We start from the raw sequence: 16,670 nt of genomic DNA on the forward strand, positions 1-16,670 counted from the left end.
TCCAGCTCAGCCTCTCACACAAGTGGCAGGTCAGACCTTGGAATTTTCTGAAAATGTTGTATATGAGATGCTGTCATTGTATCATTAGGGATTAACTTCTTTTGATCAAATGCTGTGAAATGATTAATCTCATTATTGGAGACTATTGCCAACAAGGATTTATTTGGGTATATTTTGCTTTAAAAAGAATTACTTAGCATGTTGGAAAAGGCTATTAAAAATGACCTTGGAAAATCTTTCCAGGCTCCTCAGCACCTTTGACTTGGCCAAGGTTGGTTGGAGAATTGGGTCGCCCCCAGGAAAGAACTTGCTACAAGTTGTACAATTCTAAACAAGAAATGGCTTTACCGAGAAGTTGGGATCCCCTCTCCCATCGCGAACACACGCAACCAAAACAGAAAAGTTTGCTTACATTATGGAATTGCTTTTGAGCACTTGAACCAATTGCCGCCAGAAGGCCAATGTGATTGGATTTGGTCGGCTTTCATTCAGTTATCCTCAGCCTCATCACTAGCAAGTTTGACCATATTCCCTAGACGATCCCCACAACTGACCTGGAACACAGTGATGGCCAAGCACATACTTCCACAAGCCCACCTTGCTCCATCCACAGATACTGAAGGGGCGGCTCCTGGAGGCTTCCACAGGTCTTGATCCCCTAAAGCTAAAGCTAGTTCCTCGATTAACCCTATTGCAGTCCTCTATTAGAGTCCTCTTTGTATTGCGGACCTGTTATCTGTTCTAACTGCTACTGCTTCGGTTATTATAACAAAGATTGTGAGACTAATGAGAGTCTCCAAGGGGGGAACTGAAGGGTTCCACTTTGGGGGTGACTAAACCTGGATGCTGTAATAAGGCTGCAAAACAGAAAGCAAAGGCAATGGAGCTGCTGCTGAACTAACTGCAGCTTGTGTGGGAGGACGCTGGGTGGTCTCCCAACCAGAATCTCTTCAGGTGAGGAAAAGTCCTTGCATCAATATTAGAGCAACTGGAGAACAGCGGCTGGTAAAGAGGAGAGACCAGAGTTCTTGGACCAGGGACATAAAAACTGGGGCAATTTCAGAGAACGTGATGGTCTCTCACAGGCTAGCTGCCTGCATGCATTCTGGCTACAGTAAGTCAGTAAAGCTCTCATTGACTGGAGATGACTTTTGCTCGCTGACTGTTACACCCCAATACCTCAGTATCCTGGTTGGGGGTTTCCACTCTTTTGAGGCTCTTCAAGATCCTTTTCAATGTCCTTTGGTCACCTCATCTATGCCTGTGGGATCGAGCATCATCTGAGCTCATGTGAGCCTCGTCTTCATCGATCTTCTCAATGGTAGCCTCATCTTGACAGTCGCCTTCTGGAGGTCTCTGCCCTGGTCAATCAGTAATTAAGGGACTTCGAGGTGCCTGCACTATCGGAGGTGCCCGGGAGCTCTTGTTCTGTGGCTGCCCCACAGGCATCGCAAATTCGAAGAATCTCAGGCTGCATTCATTTGCCTTACCTCAAAACCCACTCACTGCTCCTTGTGATGGCTTTTCTGCCATGGCGTCCTCTGAAGGAACCAGGCAATCCCATCCAGCGCGGCCTCTTAGAGCGTCTGCGCTGATGGTGGCAGAATGATGGAAAACATTGCTGGGGGGGGAGGGGAGAGGAATCTAAAAATCATGCTTCTTTGCTCTCTACAAAAATTAACTTGGCAGCATGTTATATTTATCTTCCTTTAAAAAAATCCTTATTTTCTTTCTTCAAATCAACACTGAGTATTGATCCCAAGGCAGGAGGGTGATGGCTAGGAAACTGGATTAAGGGACTTGTCCAGGGTCACATAGCTGCAAGTGTCTAAGGCCAGATTTGAACCCAGGATCTCCTATTGCCATGCCTGGCACTCTAAGAGTCACATAGCTACCCCAGGTGCTATGTTTCTAAAGGCAAAAAAGCTTGCCTGGGGGCTAGAGGGTGAACATTTGGCTAGAAAAACAGACTATGGTTCATCTTGAAATTCTCACTAAAAATGAAACTCCAAGACAAAAAGGACTGGCAGCTGGATGAGAGGATGGCATCCAGCTTTCCCTTGATGAAGCAATTCAAATGGAGCTGGCAGAGCCAGAGCCAGCAGGCTTCTAAAGGGAGTGACAAACAAGACTTCATGAAACTGGCTCAACCTTTAATGGCAGCACTTAGAAAAAGCATTTGCAAAAAACCACCCTGGAGAGAATGTCAATAAAACATTGCCTGGGATGAGGGGACCCCGAAGATTTACGAAGAAACAGGTGGGACACTCAAATGAAATCCACATCATTTTAATATTTGGGGAATTCAGTGCAAAGATGGGCCCACTGGAGAACAGGGGGAAGAGGTGGGGGAGGGGGAGGGGAGGGGACGAGAGGGGCTGATGGCACAGTGACACCTCCCTCCCTCACCCCCGAGTCATATATACCTTCTTCAGGGAGAGCGGGAAGGTGTTGGACATGGGCAGGGGTCCCAGACAATAGTGCAAAAAAGAAAGCAATTCTATTTTAATGAGGATGAATGATCGAAGAGGAAACAACATCCTTAAATGACTCTAACTTGGGAAAATACCTCCACATGCCTGCCCTGATCCATCCACAGACACTTGAGAGACACACAGGAGACACTCAACAGGCACCGGAAGGGACAGATCTTGAAGGCTTCCAAAGGCCTTGACACCCCTAAAGCGAAAGCTACATTGGGCTTCTTTATTGAGCCCATTGCGATCTGGCTCGCTTCAGTAACTCTCTGTGTTGAGGACCAGACGGAGCAGATTACTCCTGTTCAAATGGATACTGTTTGGGGAATTGGGACTATGCCATCAGGGAGCTCCCAAGAAGAAATCTCCAGGACCACGTGGATTTGGCAATGAAGTTGACCAAACATGTAAGGAAGAATTAATCCAAATGCTGCATAAAGTGCAGGGAAAAATAGGCAAACAGCACAAACTATATGATTCTATCAATAGATTATGAAAAAGCCTTTGACAAAGTACAATTTCCATCCCCAGTAAAAAGCCAGGAAAGCTCAGGAATCCATGGAGCCTGTCTTGTTGAAGTTGTGTCTATCTAAAGCCAAGAGCAAGCATCATCTGTAATGGGGATAAACTTGCCACCTTCCCAGTATGATCAGGAGTGAAGCAAGGTGATCTGCTTTCACCATTATTTTTCAGTTTTGTACTAGAAATGCTAGCTAAAACAGGAAGACAAGAAAAATAAGCGTAGGCAATGAGGAAACAAAGCTATCACTCTGCAGATCATGGGATGGCATACTTGGAAAGCCCTAGAGAATGAGCTAAAAAACTGGTTGGAACAATGTCCAACTTTAGCAAAGTCACAGACTAAAAAAGAAATCCACATAAATCATCAGCATTGCTATATGCTATCAACAAAACCCAGTGGCAAGAAACAGAGAGGAATTCTATTTAAAATACCTGCAGAAAAAAAAATTACTTGGGAGTCTCTGCTAAGACCAAGAATTATATGAATTCAGGTATAAAACACTTTACATACAAGTGAAGTCAGAACTAAATAACTGGGAAAATATTCATTGCTCATGAGTGGGCTGGGCTAATATTGTAAAAATGACAATTCTACCTAAATTAATCTACTTATTCTATGCCACATCAATCAAACTACCCTGCTGGGAGCTGTCAGGCCACGATGTCTTGACACGGTCACTCATGGCGGCCAGGAGGTCACAAAGTGGCTCCTTGGCAAGATGGAATCACCCACTCAGTCCCCTCTATATGATTTCTGTCATCAACATCCCTTATTAATGGAATCTATATGATTCTTGTTCTCTCCCTAGGCTCAGAAGGAATAATATAACAGCAAATATTTACACATTATTTCCCCAGAATACCACTAAAAAAAAACCAAACCCAAAAGACCATCATGGGTTAACTTTTGCTTAGGTATTTAATTCCTAGCAAAATCTGTGCCCACAAGCCATGCCCAGATATCCCTTACTACCATGCTCTGAAACTTATTCTCCTAAGCCAGTACAGAAAGCATTCATAAGGAGAAGCCTGTACAATATGCTTTGGTATACCATGTCTCATCATGCCTCCGTGACTTGGTTTACCAACCCAAAATTCCCGATGAAATTCTGAAAAATGATCAGTTTAATATTAAAACTAGTTATGCTTCTATTACCCCTTTGTTCCCTTGACTTGACTACAGTGTTCTTGATTGTCTTTAGAACTTCTGATTGATTATCTATTTTTATTAAAAGTAACATATGAAGTAATGAATGCTGGAGGGGATGTGGCAAAGTAGGGACATTAATTCATTGCTGGTGGAGTTGTGAACTGATCCAACCATTCTGGAGGGCAATTTGGAACTATGCCCAAAGGGCGACAAAAGAATATCTACCCTTTGACCCAGCCATAGCACTGCTGGGTCTGTACCCCAAAGAGATAATGGACACAAAGACTTGTACAAAAATATTCATAGCTGCGCTCTTTGTGGTGGCCAAAAACTGGAAAACGAGGGGATGCCCATCAATTGGGGAATGGCTGAACAAACTGTGGTATATGTTGGTGATGGAATACTATTGTGCTAAAAGGAATAATAAAGTGGAGAAGTTCCATGGAGACTGGAACAACCTCCAGGAAGTGATGCAGAGCGAGAGGAGCAGAACCAGGAGAACATTGTACACAGAGACTAATACACTGTGGTATAACCGAACATAATGGACTTCTCCATTAGTGGCGGTGTAATGTCCCTGAACAATCTGCAGGGATCCAGGAGAAAAAAAAACACTATTCATAAGCAAAGGATAAACTGAGGGAGTGGAAACACCGAGAAAAAGCAACTGCCTGACTATAGCGGTTGAGGGGACATGACAGAGGAGAGACTCTAAATGAACACTCTAATGCAAATACTATCAACAAAGCAATGGGTTCAAATCAAGAAAACATCTAATGCCCAGTGGACTTACGCGTCGGCTATGGGGGGTGGGGGGAGGAAAAGAAAATGAGCTATGTCTTTAACGAATAATGCTTGGAAATGATCAAATAAAATATATTTTAAAAAATGAAAAAAAAGTAACATGATTTTTCTTGGTTGTCTGGAAGCTCAAAGCTCCTCACAGGTTAATGAGAAAATTAAGCCACCTGTGACGAAATCATTTATCTTGTGCAAAACCTTTATGTATCCTGTCAGAATCAAGTTACAATACAAGTGTATAGAATGATCTCAGAATATTAATCAGATGATTTGTTAAAAGTTAATGTATCACTTTCCCAATGATCTTTATTCAAACACATATGTTGAATAATGTAGCTGAGTGCCAAGAAAATGGGTATAAAAATAAAAGCTAAACCTGGGCATGGTGAAGCAGCCATTCCATGCAGAGCCTGGCCCCAGGCAGATACACACACACAGCTGTCTTCTGTCGTTCATTTCTGCCTAGCCGCTTTCACCTGCTGAGGACCCCCTGGATCCATGGGCTTGGCTGGTTTGAGCCCCTGGCACTACCCCAAAACTACTTATAGAGCTCAAAAAAGATAATAACAAAATTGATCTGGAAGAACAGAAATTCAAGAATATCAAAGGAATCAATGAAAACAATGTGAAGAAAGGTGGCCTAGCAGTACCAGTTCTCAAACTGTATTACAGAGTGGTAATCAACAAAACGATTTGGGACTGGCTAAGAAATAGAGTACTGGATCAATGGAAGAATTAGGTACACAATTCCTAATTATAAACGACCGTAGTAATGGAGTGTTTAATAAACCAAGAGATCCAAGCTTTTGGGACGAGAACTCACTACTTGACAAAAATTGTTGGGAAAATTGGGAAGAGGTTTGGCAAATACTGGGGAGAGAAAGCATCTCATGCTAAGATAGAGTTGTCATGGGTTCATGATGTAGACATAAAAGGTGATACCATAAGCAAATTATGGGAGCATGGAATAATTGACCTGTCAAATCTATGAATAAGGAAAGAACTAAGAAAACAGGAGAGAGAAAGCATTAAAAGATGAAAAATGAATGATTTTAATTATATTACATTTGAAGTTTTTGTACAAATAAAATCAATGCAGCTAAGATGAGAAGGAAAGCAGAAAGATGGGGAAAACTTTTTACATCAAGTATCTCTGACAAAGGTCACATTTCTCCAATATATAGAGGACTACATCAAAAATTTATAAAAATATGTCATTCTCCACTTGATAAATGGTCAAAGGATATGACCTGGAAATTTTCAGATGAGGAAATCAAAGCTATTTATAGGCATATGAGAAAATGCTCTAAATATCTCTCTTTCTTCAAAAAATATAACCCTCAACTTCTGTCTTAGAATCAATACTATGTATTGGTTCCAAAGCAGAAGAGTGACAAGCGCTAAACAGTGGGGGTTAAGGGACTTACCCAGGGTCACACAGTTAGGAAAAGTCTGAGATCACATTTGAACTCAGGGCCTCCTATTCCTGGGCCTGACTATCTATCCACTGAGCCCCCAAATCAGTCTATTAGAGAAATGCAAATTAAACAAACTCTGAAGGGTTAGGGTTACCTCACACCCAGCAGAAGCCAATACAACAGAAAAGCAAAATGATAAATGTTGGAGGGAGCATAGGAAAATTGAGGCAGGAATTGAGACAGTGGGGTTGTGATCTGACCCAATCTTTCTGGAGAGCAATTTGGAACTATGACCAAAGAGCTCCCAAACTGAGCATGTCCCTTTTGAGCCAGCAATGCCACTACTAGGTCATATCCCAAAGAACTAAAGAGGGGAGAGGACTATTCAGACAAAAGTATTTTTGTAGCTCTTTTTGTGGTAGCAAAGAATTGGAAATTGAGGGGCTGAACGAACTGTGACTTAATACTATTGTGTGACAAGAAGGATGATTTCAGAGAAATCTGGAAAGGCTTACACGAACCGATGCAAAGCGGGAACGTTGTACACAATAACAGCAATATTGTATGAGCAACTATGAACTACCTAAGTATCCTGCGCAATACAGAGATTCATGATGAAAAATACAATCCACCTCCAGAGGAAGAACTGGGGGAGTCGGAATGCAGACCCCAAATCCCACATTTCACTTTCTTTCTTGGTTTTTCTATCGAGATCTCTTCCACAGAATGACTAAAAATGGAAAAAGACTTCACATGGTCACTCATAAAATCGATATCAGATTGCTTACCATTTCAGGGAGCGGGAGGGCAGTAGGGGTAAGCATTTGCAACTTAAAATGTTTAAAAATTAGGCTTACAAGGATTTGCTATGTTACTGGGGGAAAAGAAAATATTTAAATGCCTGAAAACAAAAACAAAGAAACAAAAAACAATCTGGTATTGCCCAAGTGATGAGATGAAAAATTCTATATATCTCCAGAGAGAGAATTGATGAACAATGACTGCAGACTGAAGTAGACTTTTTCTACTTCCCTATAAAATCAACCTATTGATGGAGCTGAGAACAAATCCTACCATTCTGGAAAACAATTTTGAATTATTTTTTTAAAAACCAACTAAAACATCTTTGCTCTGAGAAATTACATCACTCTCTGTCTCTGTCTCTGTCTCTGCCTCCCTTCTCTTTGTCTCTGTCTCTGTCTCCCTTCTCTCTGTCTCTGTCTCTGTCTCTGTCTCCCTTCTCTCTGTCTCTGTTTCTCTCTTCCTCTCTGTCTCTCTTTGTCTCTCTCTGTCTCTGTCTGTCTCTCTGTCTCTCTCTGTCTCTCTCTCTCTCCATCTCTCTCTGTCTCTGTCTCCCTTCTCTCTGTCTCTCCTCTGTCTCTCTCTCCCTCTTTCTCCCTAACCCAAGGAAGTCAATGACGAAAAAAGACTCCATAAATCCAAATGGCAACTGTTTTTTGATTGTAGCAGAGAATGAGAAACAAAGGAGAGGCCCGTCTATTGTGAAATGACCAGAAAAATCATGGCACGTAAAGGTAAGGGAATATGATTTTGTTGTAAGACAAGATGAGTAGGAAGAGTAAAGAGACTCATGGGAAAACATACAATATGATGGAAAGGGGAGTAAACATAGCCAGGAAGTACTACAATCCTGAGAAATATAGTGTGTGGAGGAGCACTGGGCCTGGAGTCAAGAAGACCAGAGTTCAATTTGGCCTCAGACACTTATTAGCTGTGTGACCCTGGGCAAGTCACTCAACCTGTTGACCTCAGTTTCCTCATCTATAAAATAAGCAGAGAAGGAAATGGCAAACTACTCCAATGCCTTCCAAGAAAACTCCAAATGGGGTCATGAAAAGTCAGACATGACAGAAAATGATTTTAACAACAGTTTACATGTAGTTTATTTGATTAGTATTAGTTGATCTTTCGTGGTGCCACACCTTTACACATGTGTTACAGCTAAACTCTCGGGGAGTTTTAAAAAGCAGCCATCGTGAAATTCCCAAAGTCAGGCATCCACGTGTAGAACTGGGTCAGGTATTAACTAGACTCATGGTGTTGATGACAGAGATTCTGTTTCGTTGCTTATAGGTTTGAATCGTTCTGGGCTTCTGTGGTGTTCATGAGCCCTTTGCATTAGGAATTGCACAGCACTTTAAAGCTGCGGTGCTCAGGGCTGGGAAGGAGCCTAGCACAGCACATCTGGGGAAAGATGGAGCCCAAACTCAGGGTTAGGGTTAGGGTTAGCCTGTCTGAGGAGCTGAGTGCTGGATAACTGGAGCCATGACATGGGGTTTGCACAATTGCCTTTCACTGACAAAAATGTGGAGCTGAAGACATCTCCTGTTTTCTCTCTCTCCCTCTCTCTCTCTCTGTCTCTCTGTCTCTGTCTCTCTCTGTCTCTGTCTGTCTCTGTCTCTCTGTCTCTCTCTCTGTCTCTGTCTCTCTGTCTCTGTCTCTCTCTGTCTCTGTCTCTCTCTGTCTCTGTCTGTCTCTGTCTGTCTGTCTCTCTCTCTGTCTCTGTCTCTTTGTCTCTGTCTCTGTCTCTGTCTATCTCTCTCTCTCTCTCTCTCTCTCTCTCTCTCTCTCTCTCTCTCTCTCTCTCTCTCTCTCTCTCCCTCCTGCCAGGATGGTCCAAACAATATTAAAATGGCTCATAGGCTTAGCAGAGTCTGGTCCATAACTAATGACAATGCTGAGGACTTCCATTGGGAACTAAAGATGAGCACTCACTGGGCTTGGATGCATCAGTTTTCTCCTTGGAAATGGGGAGTCTTGAGCTATTCCAATATCGGCGCTGGAAGGGGACTCGTGTTCTCTTTCAGGGCCAGGAGAGATTTCTCTTTGGCTGGGGTTGGGCTATTCTTAGTGTATCAAGGACTGGCCCGCGGAGGATGATCCAATTGCATTCTGGTTCTGGTAAATCACAAAGAAACTGCATAGTCCACTTGCAACCATTTCGTGACCAAACACGGACAAGATTCAGCATTTGGACCCAATGTGGCAAATGCTGAGGGATCCTGAGGTCCTCCCCCCAACTTTCTTCTTGTTCAACTCACGTTGAACATGGAGTGCTTCCAAGCCTTCCAGGGAGGAGGAGCGTTCTGGTGAGCATGGCCACACAGCTGCCAGGGCAGGGCGCTTCCCTCGGGGACCTTAGACCTTGGCCCGGTTGCCTTTTCTGCTTTGGAGTCTGTTCTTTCGTGATCTTAGGTTGATGTGTGTCTCTCCCCAAATGCATGGGTCCAGATCTAGAGTCAGGAGACTTGGCAGCCCCTCCAGTGGGACTGGAGAGGAGGCCACTGACCTGGATTGTAGCCCAAGCCTGGCCATCGTACCAGAGGACTGTTAGCACTCCTGCCAACTGCTTTATGCTTTAGTGAGGTCAATGTCTAAGCCTTCTAACGGGGTCTCAGCCTTCTAACGTCTTGGGACGGGGAAAACGTAACCCTATACCGAGGCTTGACAAAGGGTCTGGCAGGCACACAGGGAGGGCCCTAAACAGCGAGCTGTAATAATGTGGCGGCTGCTGCAACTGTAGATGGGAGGTAAGTGACTGACTCTTCCTTTTAAGTCTCTCCATGGATGGATCTGTTCCAGTGAGCTTTCTTCCTTGGGGTGTGAGAATAACCCGCCCAGCGTATCCCAATCCTTACTGAACACCAGCTACTCTGGGACTCCCCCTGTTGGGGGAATTCGAGACCTGAGCTGTAACTTGAGCTGTAAGAAAATGGTCCTCCTGTCAAAGGAGCTGAAGACACCGAGGAAAGGATGGCAAATATCGAGTGTTTAATCCCGTGGGGTTGAGGCGAGTCCAAGCTCATGTATTTAACACGAATGATCACTGTTATTGGCATTAGGTAGCACTTGAAGATTTGCAAAGTGCTTCATAAACATATTATTTTATCCCCAAGCTGACCCTGGAAGAGAAGTGCTATTAGTATCATTCTCACTTTACAGGCGAGGAAACTGAGGCAGAAGGCGCTTAGGTGACTTGACCAGAATCAAAGGGCCAGCAAAGGTCTAAGGCCAAACTTGAGCTCAGGGCTTTGTGACTCCATGCACCATGGCATCCCCAGCACCATTTCTAGAAGTAGATCTAGATTTCTTCATTGACACGCACTTGCACACATCCACACCTCTATGCAGAAGACTCCAAGATTTATCCGTCCAGCCTCGTTCTCCCCCCGACCTCAAGTCAAGGATTTCTAAGGGCTAGTTGGGATATTTTCTCGAACCCTCACCTGTTTGAGGGCTGATACGAAGTATTGATTCTCAGGCAGAAGAGCGGTTGTGGCTAGGCAACTGGGGTCAAGGGACTTGCCCAGGGTCACCCAGCTGGGAAGTGTCCTGGGCCACAATTTGGACATTTCCAACAAGCTGTCCCTTAAGCATCTCAATATAAAGAAGCAAAGCTTGTCCTCTAGCCTGTCCCAACCCGCCTCTTCTCTCTCACCTTTCCCTGCTTCTGGGGTGCCACTTCCCCCCCCAAACCCCGCCAAATAGAAATTAGGTCCAAGGGGCAGAGAAAGTGCAGCTGGGCCTCCACGGAGCAAGCCACCAGGAGGCCTGAGCGGGAGCAGGGCCGTGAGTGAGCCGCACGAAGGAAGAGCGGATTCCTTCAGGGCCCTCTGAGGAGCCCTGAAGCTGGGGCGGAGGGCGGAGGACAAGCCCACCAGAGCAGGGGCCAGGCAGGCCGGAAAGGAGCAAAGAGCAAAGAGACTGAAAAGGAAGCCTCCCGCCGGGGGCGCACGGCCTCGAGGGCGTCCTCGCTACCTCCCCCCAGTTAGCCGAGAAGGTGGCTCCAGCCTTTCTCTGCACCCCAGAGCTTGACGGGCCGCCTGACTGCAGCCTCTCCCTCGGCAAAGCCAGTGCGGGCTCCCTGCGCCCTTCCCCGCCTCACCTGCACCTCTGAGCATGCCCACAGCTTGCCCATCTCTGCTCCCTCCAGCGTGGATGAGCACCTCCTGGATTGACACGGAGGACCCTCCCAGCATCCCCGCCGCGCCCCCCCCCGGACCACGGCCCCTCCTCCTCCTCTCTGCCTTCCTCCATGCTCGGCCTGGGCATCGCCATCTGCACAGACCACCTCCAGAGCCCCCAGCCTGCCAGTGTCCCCCTCCCGAGCCCGCTGGCCCTCGCGCTGCCCGTTTGACAGGATGGGAGCCCCGGAGCGGCTGGCCTGGGACACTGGCCTGGGGCTGAGCAGCTCCACTGCTCTGAGTTCCAGCCCCGGGAGTGCTCCTGGGGGCCAGGACTGAGTCAGAGCGTCCCAGAGGGATAGTGCCCGAGGCGGGAAGTTCTGGCCCCGGGGCTGCTGGGACAGCCCAGAGGAGAGGCCAGAGGGACTGCCCGGGGAACAGTCCTGGCACCCCCCCCCCCCCCCCCCGCTCCCTCCTCACCCAGCTGAGACGGATTGGGGGGCCCTCTCTGGGCTGGGATGGATCGGGGTGCCCTCGCCCAGCCGGGATGGATCGGGGGGCCCTCTCTGGGCTGGGATGGATCGGGGTGCTCTCGCCCAGCCGAGATGGATCGGGGTTTGCTCTTGAGTTCCTGGCAGTCCGCACGCTTGCTCGTGTCCTAAGCAGTGTCTTAGGCGGATGAAGAGACATCCTGAGCTTCTGCCTCCTTGGAATCCTCCGAAGGCCAGCCATGAGCCAGGGCGGCCACCCCGGAGGCCCCACGTGCCTGGACAGCCCGACGATCCACAGAGGGTCTGAGACGTCTTCGAGCCCCTCTCGGGAGGCGTAGAATGGAAGCTGGCCTCGATGGCACCTCGGGAGGAAGCGCGAGCTTCTCCAGAGCCAGGCCCGGCTCCCGTGTGCTCTGGAGCCCTCTGGTTGTGAGTAGGGCCCCACTCAGCACCCAGAGGTGCTAGTGCACCCTGGCTGCCTGGGATGAGCTGTGCAGTCCTCATCCACTGGGATACCCCCCAGCCCCAGGCTCGTGCCTGCCCGGAGCAGGGACCTTCCAAAGGCCTGCGGTACCCTGGGGCGACTTTCAAACTGCCTAAGGGAGGGGAGAGCACAGGGGGCTGAGGATGAAGCAGGCGGCCAGAAGGAGGACGAGCCTCGGCCCCAGGAGGCTGGCCCCAGCCTCCCCATTGGGAGAGCTGGGCGTCCTGGATGATTCTAGAGAAGGGCAGAGGACGTGCTGCCCCGCGATGAGCGCTCGCCCGCTGTCTGCTGGGCAGGCGCTGCGTCGCGCCGTGTTTTCTGACTTGTGAGGAAATTGAGGCACTTGGCCCAGGGACCGCTGAGGCTTTCGGACTGGGGAAGGGGAGACGGGTGGCGACTTTGGCTCTGGAAGCCTCAGCCAGAGCCTGGCCCAGAAGAGGCATTCAGTGCCCGTTTAGGGATGAAGGAAGAAGGGCCGAATGAATGAAATGGCCCCATCCACAGCTCTTAGGTGCTCTTGTTTTCTCTTAAGAAGCCCTTCGCTCCTGTCTTAGGATCGCTATGGTGTGTCGGCTCCAGGGCAGAAGAGCGGTGAGGGCTGGCCCATGGGGGTGAAGGGACTTGCCCAGCTGGGAAGTGTCTGGGGCCAGATTGGAACCCAGGACCTCCCGTCTCTGGGCCCGGCTCTCCGTCCACGGAGCCACCCGGCTGCCCCTTTTTGTTCTCTTTGACAGCTGCCAAACGTTTTGCACAGAAGGTCTGCTCGCTGAGGGTGAACGGTGCCTGGAGCAAAGGTGGCCTCTAACGAGCCCGGGACCCGCTGCAGCCTCGGCCTGACGCTCGTCCCCTGCCGGCCCCCCAGCAGGACCTCACTGGTGTCCTGGACCCCCTGCGCGGCCAGCCTGGGAAGACCCCAAGATCCACTCTCAGAGGCCTGTTTTCAAGTACCGAGAAGACATGAGGTGGGACGGCAAAGGGATCGCAGGTGCTGAGAAGGACGGCGTTTGCTCCCCACCCAAGGAGTCTGTCCATCGCCCGCCCGCAGCTTCAAAGCCCTCCGATTGCAGGGTGAGCCTCGGCAGGACCAGAGCTGTCCCCTGCGTGCACAGCCCGCTCTGAGGGCCTCACACTGGGCCCAAATGCTTTCCTACTGATTCCTTCATTCCTTTATTCCTTCCTGCATTCATTCATTCTGGACAAAATCCCAGAAGGGCCCCGGAGCTAGTCACCTACATGCCTTTTCGGGGAGAAGGGGAAAGAGCGAACCTTAGAGAGGAACCAAGGCCCAGCTCTAGTCAGAGGACCTGGGTTCAAATCCCATCTCTGCCATTTACTGTCTGTGTGGCCTTGGACAAGTCACCTAATGTCCTGTTTCTCAAGGCTTGCCATGATGAACCCCGAAGGCCTTTTCACTCCACATGCTTGACTCTAAGGGCTGGCCTGCTGGAGGCCCGGCTAGCTCTCTGAAAGCTTTGCTCGGGTCACACACAGACCCGAGGGCTAAATCATGGCCCCTCTGCCGGCTGGTCCTCCCCATCTTCCCCTCATTTTCTTCTGCCACAACAATGAGGCTCCCAGTGGACAGATGGGAGCTGTCTCCCCCCTCCCCCGCCAGCAGCCAGCAGAAATGATTGGCCCCACAGCACGCTTATGATTGGGTAAGCGGAGGCAGAAGCAGCTGGGGAGGCTCTGGCTCACCAGGAGTTAGGATTGGTCCTGGCTGGAGCTCTTCACCCTCCTAGAGGGCTCCATTTTGAATTTCTCTGAGGGAAAGGCTTTGTGTGGAAGAGCTTTGACTGAAGCAAGGTCTCCAGCCCTTCTGTCTGGGCGCAGGGCAGCCTCTGGGCACTGGCCGCTGAGCTCTCTGTCCCCTTGGAGAGGGGCTCTTGGACGAAGGGCCGGGAGGGGTGCAGGAGGTCCTGAGACCCTGCCAGGTGACCCACCGTCAGTGCTTGCGCCCAGCAGTCCGGGCACCCGAGTCTCCTCCGTCCTTCTCTGGCCCTCGAACCCTCTCAGCACCCAAAAGGTGCTGGATCCGACCCCGCTGCCCAGGAGGCTAAGCCGGAGTCCTTGGAAGGGGCAGCATCCCGGAATCCCAGCCGCTTTCCTAGGGGAATCCCCAGCGAGGGCCCGTGGGCCCCATGGCCGGGGTCCAGACAAAAAGCAGACCATATGGAGGGAGGCAGGCGGGGCTTTCCAGGAATCCCGACGCTTTTCTGACATGCTGGGGGAGGGGGAGGGGCTGCCGGCAAATATAAACAGCCCCAACCCCAAGGCTCGCCTCCAACCAGGACTCCGTCCGCGAGCCGCCGGGGAAGCCCAGAGACCAGACAAAGGCGCACGTTCGGGCTCCCCGCCAGTCCCTCCCCGTCCCAACGCAGCCCCGGGCTGGGACCAGAGAAAGGAGAAGAGGAGGGGGAGGGCCGGAGGCAGCGGGACCGCCGAGATGCCTTTTCTCCGGCTCTCGGGTCGGCCCCACTCCGGGGAGGGGCCAAGGCCCAAGAAACATCCCCTCGGGCTGCACCCCCCCCCATGGGTGGGGAGGGGGCGGCAGCGGGCCGGCCTCTTCTCTGCCCGAGGCTCCCAGGAAGGGGGCGGGGCGGGGGTGGAGGTGTGGGGGAGGGTCGCCCGGCAGGACCGAAGGGCCGCGAGCGGGAGGGATGCAGGGAGAGCTGGGCACGGGCAGGCTCGAGGCCCGAGAGCCGGAGGGAGGGCTGGGGACGTTCCCTCGCTCACCATGATCCGGGGGATGCTCTTCTTGCCTTGGTAGGACATGTTCAGACCCCGCAGGCCCCGCAGGCTCCCGCTTCTGCCCGGCTGTCTGCCTCGGTCCGCGCCACGCCGGGGGCTCTTGGGGTCGGGGGTCGGGGGTCGGGGCGAGAGTCTGAGGTAGCCCGGGGGCCGGACACCGAGGAGCCGGAGCGCGATGTGGGGCTGTGTGCGCGGCGAAGAGACTGTTGTTCTGGGGCTCCGGGGCCCCGCCCCCAGGTCTGCCCCCGCCCCTCTGGCCCCGCCCCTCCCGGCGCCGCGGTCGGAGGTGGGGGCGGTGCTTCGGGGAGCGGAGTGGGGGGCGGAGCTCGGCCTGGATAGCTCTTTCTCTTCCCCAGCGGGCTCGGACCCGGGCAGGGCTCCCACGAGGCGCGTGGAAGGGGGAGCTGGGCCGGGGAAGGCAAAGGGAGGTGGGGGGTTCAGTCTGGCTCTGTCCTCACTACCCCAGTCCGGACTGGGCTCCGCGGGCAAAGGCCAGGAGGCTGGCATGGTCCTACGGGCACGGGGCTAGAGGAAGGAGGTGGGAGGCCTGACGGGCAGGACCCTGAGATCCTGGAGTGGGGAGGGAGGGGGAGGGAGACCCCCGCTGCGGGGCGCGCCCACATGCGCCGCCAGCCTCTGGCTTGTCGGCCCCCGCAGCTAGCCTGGGACGAACGCCCTCCCCGAGAGCCGGGACTCCTGCTCCACGCTTCTCCCTCCGTCCTCCTCCTCTCGCCGCCCAGATGCAGCAAGTCCTCTCCCAGCCTCCTGGCCTCGGCCGCCAGAGCTTTCCCGGGGCCACCCCGTCTCCCGCCGCCCAGTACTAGTAGGGGCTTGTTGGGGCGCCCCCTACCTGGGGCTGGCTCGGGGGGACCCCGGCGGCGGCACTTCGCCAACTGGGCTCCCGTTGGGTGGCCTCGGGGGGGCGCTGTGGGGCCCCGGGCCCGGGCCGAGCTGCAGCTCGGGGGCGACGTGCAGGTCGGAAGGCGTCTTCCACGAAGCAGAAGCCCGGCCCGGGGCTGCCCGAGCCCAGGGAAGCAGAGCAGGGGGGCAGCTCTGGCTTCCCGGCCCTCCCGGCCATGGCACGGCGGCCGCCCCTCGCGCCCGGCGTGGTTGGGGCAAGAAAGGGGCGGCCGCGGAGAAAGGGCGGCCCTTCGGAGCTGTCCGGGAGTCTGTGGTGCTGAATGCAGCGGCCCAGCCTGGGAGCCCAGCGGGAGGGGAGCCGCTCCTTGGGCCGGAGGAAGGGGCCATTCCGACGGCCTGCCGCGCCGCTCCCCCATCCCCGGGGCCTGAGACGCTGGACAGGGCTCTGGCTCCGAGCTTCTCCCGCTGTGGCCCTCACAGCCGAGTCGGGAATGATGAGCATCTTTTCTGGCACTTGAGCATGCCGGGGCGCCGCCCGCCACCTGCTTCCCCTCCGAGGGCCCCACCAGGAAAAGCCAGCTCTGGCGGCCCTCGCCCGGGCTCATTCGATGGATCGCCGGGCTCCCCCCTCGCCTGGCTGCCGCTTGGTCTAACGGAAACTTGTCTGGGCTCTTCGCCCCTGGAGGAAAACTCCGTTCACTTTGGGAAAGCGGGAGAAGCGGCCTGAGAGGGGGCCTCCAGTTTCCCTACCGCGGCTGGGGTGGGGGGGCCCTGGGGATCTGGAGCAGAG

The 16,670-nt window shown here is 51.9% G+C and overlaps 2 protein-coding genes across 2 annotated transcripts in view; one reads left to right on the forward strand and one right to left on the reverse strand.

Moving 5' to 3' along the window:
* The window catches only part of DPYSL4 (dihydropyrimidinase like 4), a 70,447-nt gene extending 55,168 nt beyond the window's left edge, over positions 1-15,279 (reverse strand). The window contains exon 1 of the mRNA XM_056794877.1: positions 15,005-15,279. Within this exon, the coding sequence (XP_056650855.1) occupies positions 15,005-15,043 (39 nt within the window). The 5' untranslated portion in view covers positions 15,044-15,279. The remainder of the gene's footprint in view (positions 1-15,004) is intronic.
* A 361-nt stretch (positions 15,280-15,640) lies between these two features.
* On the forward strand, positions 15,641-16,607 carry LOC130453790 (basic salivary proline-rich protein 3-like). Its single transcript, XM_056794559.1, has 2 exons — positions 15,641-15,764; positions 15,838-16,607. Exons 1-2 carry the CDS (start codon positions 15,641-15,643, stop codon positions 16,605-16,607), a joined length of 894 nt encoding a protein of 297 aa, XP_056650537.1.
* Positions 16,608-16,670: the final 63 nt, after the last annotated feature.

The sequence above is a fragment of the Monodelphis domestica genome, chromosome 1 (assembly GCF_027887165.1).
Source record: "Monodelphis domestica isolate mMonDom1 chromosome 1, mMonDom1.pri, whole genome shotgun sequence".
Taxonomy (NCBI): domain Eukaryota; kingdom Metazoa; phylum Chordata; class Mammalia; order Didelphimorphia; family Didelphidae; genus Monodelphis; species Monodelphis domestica.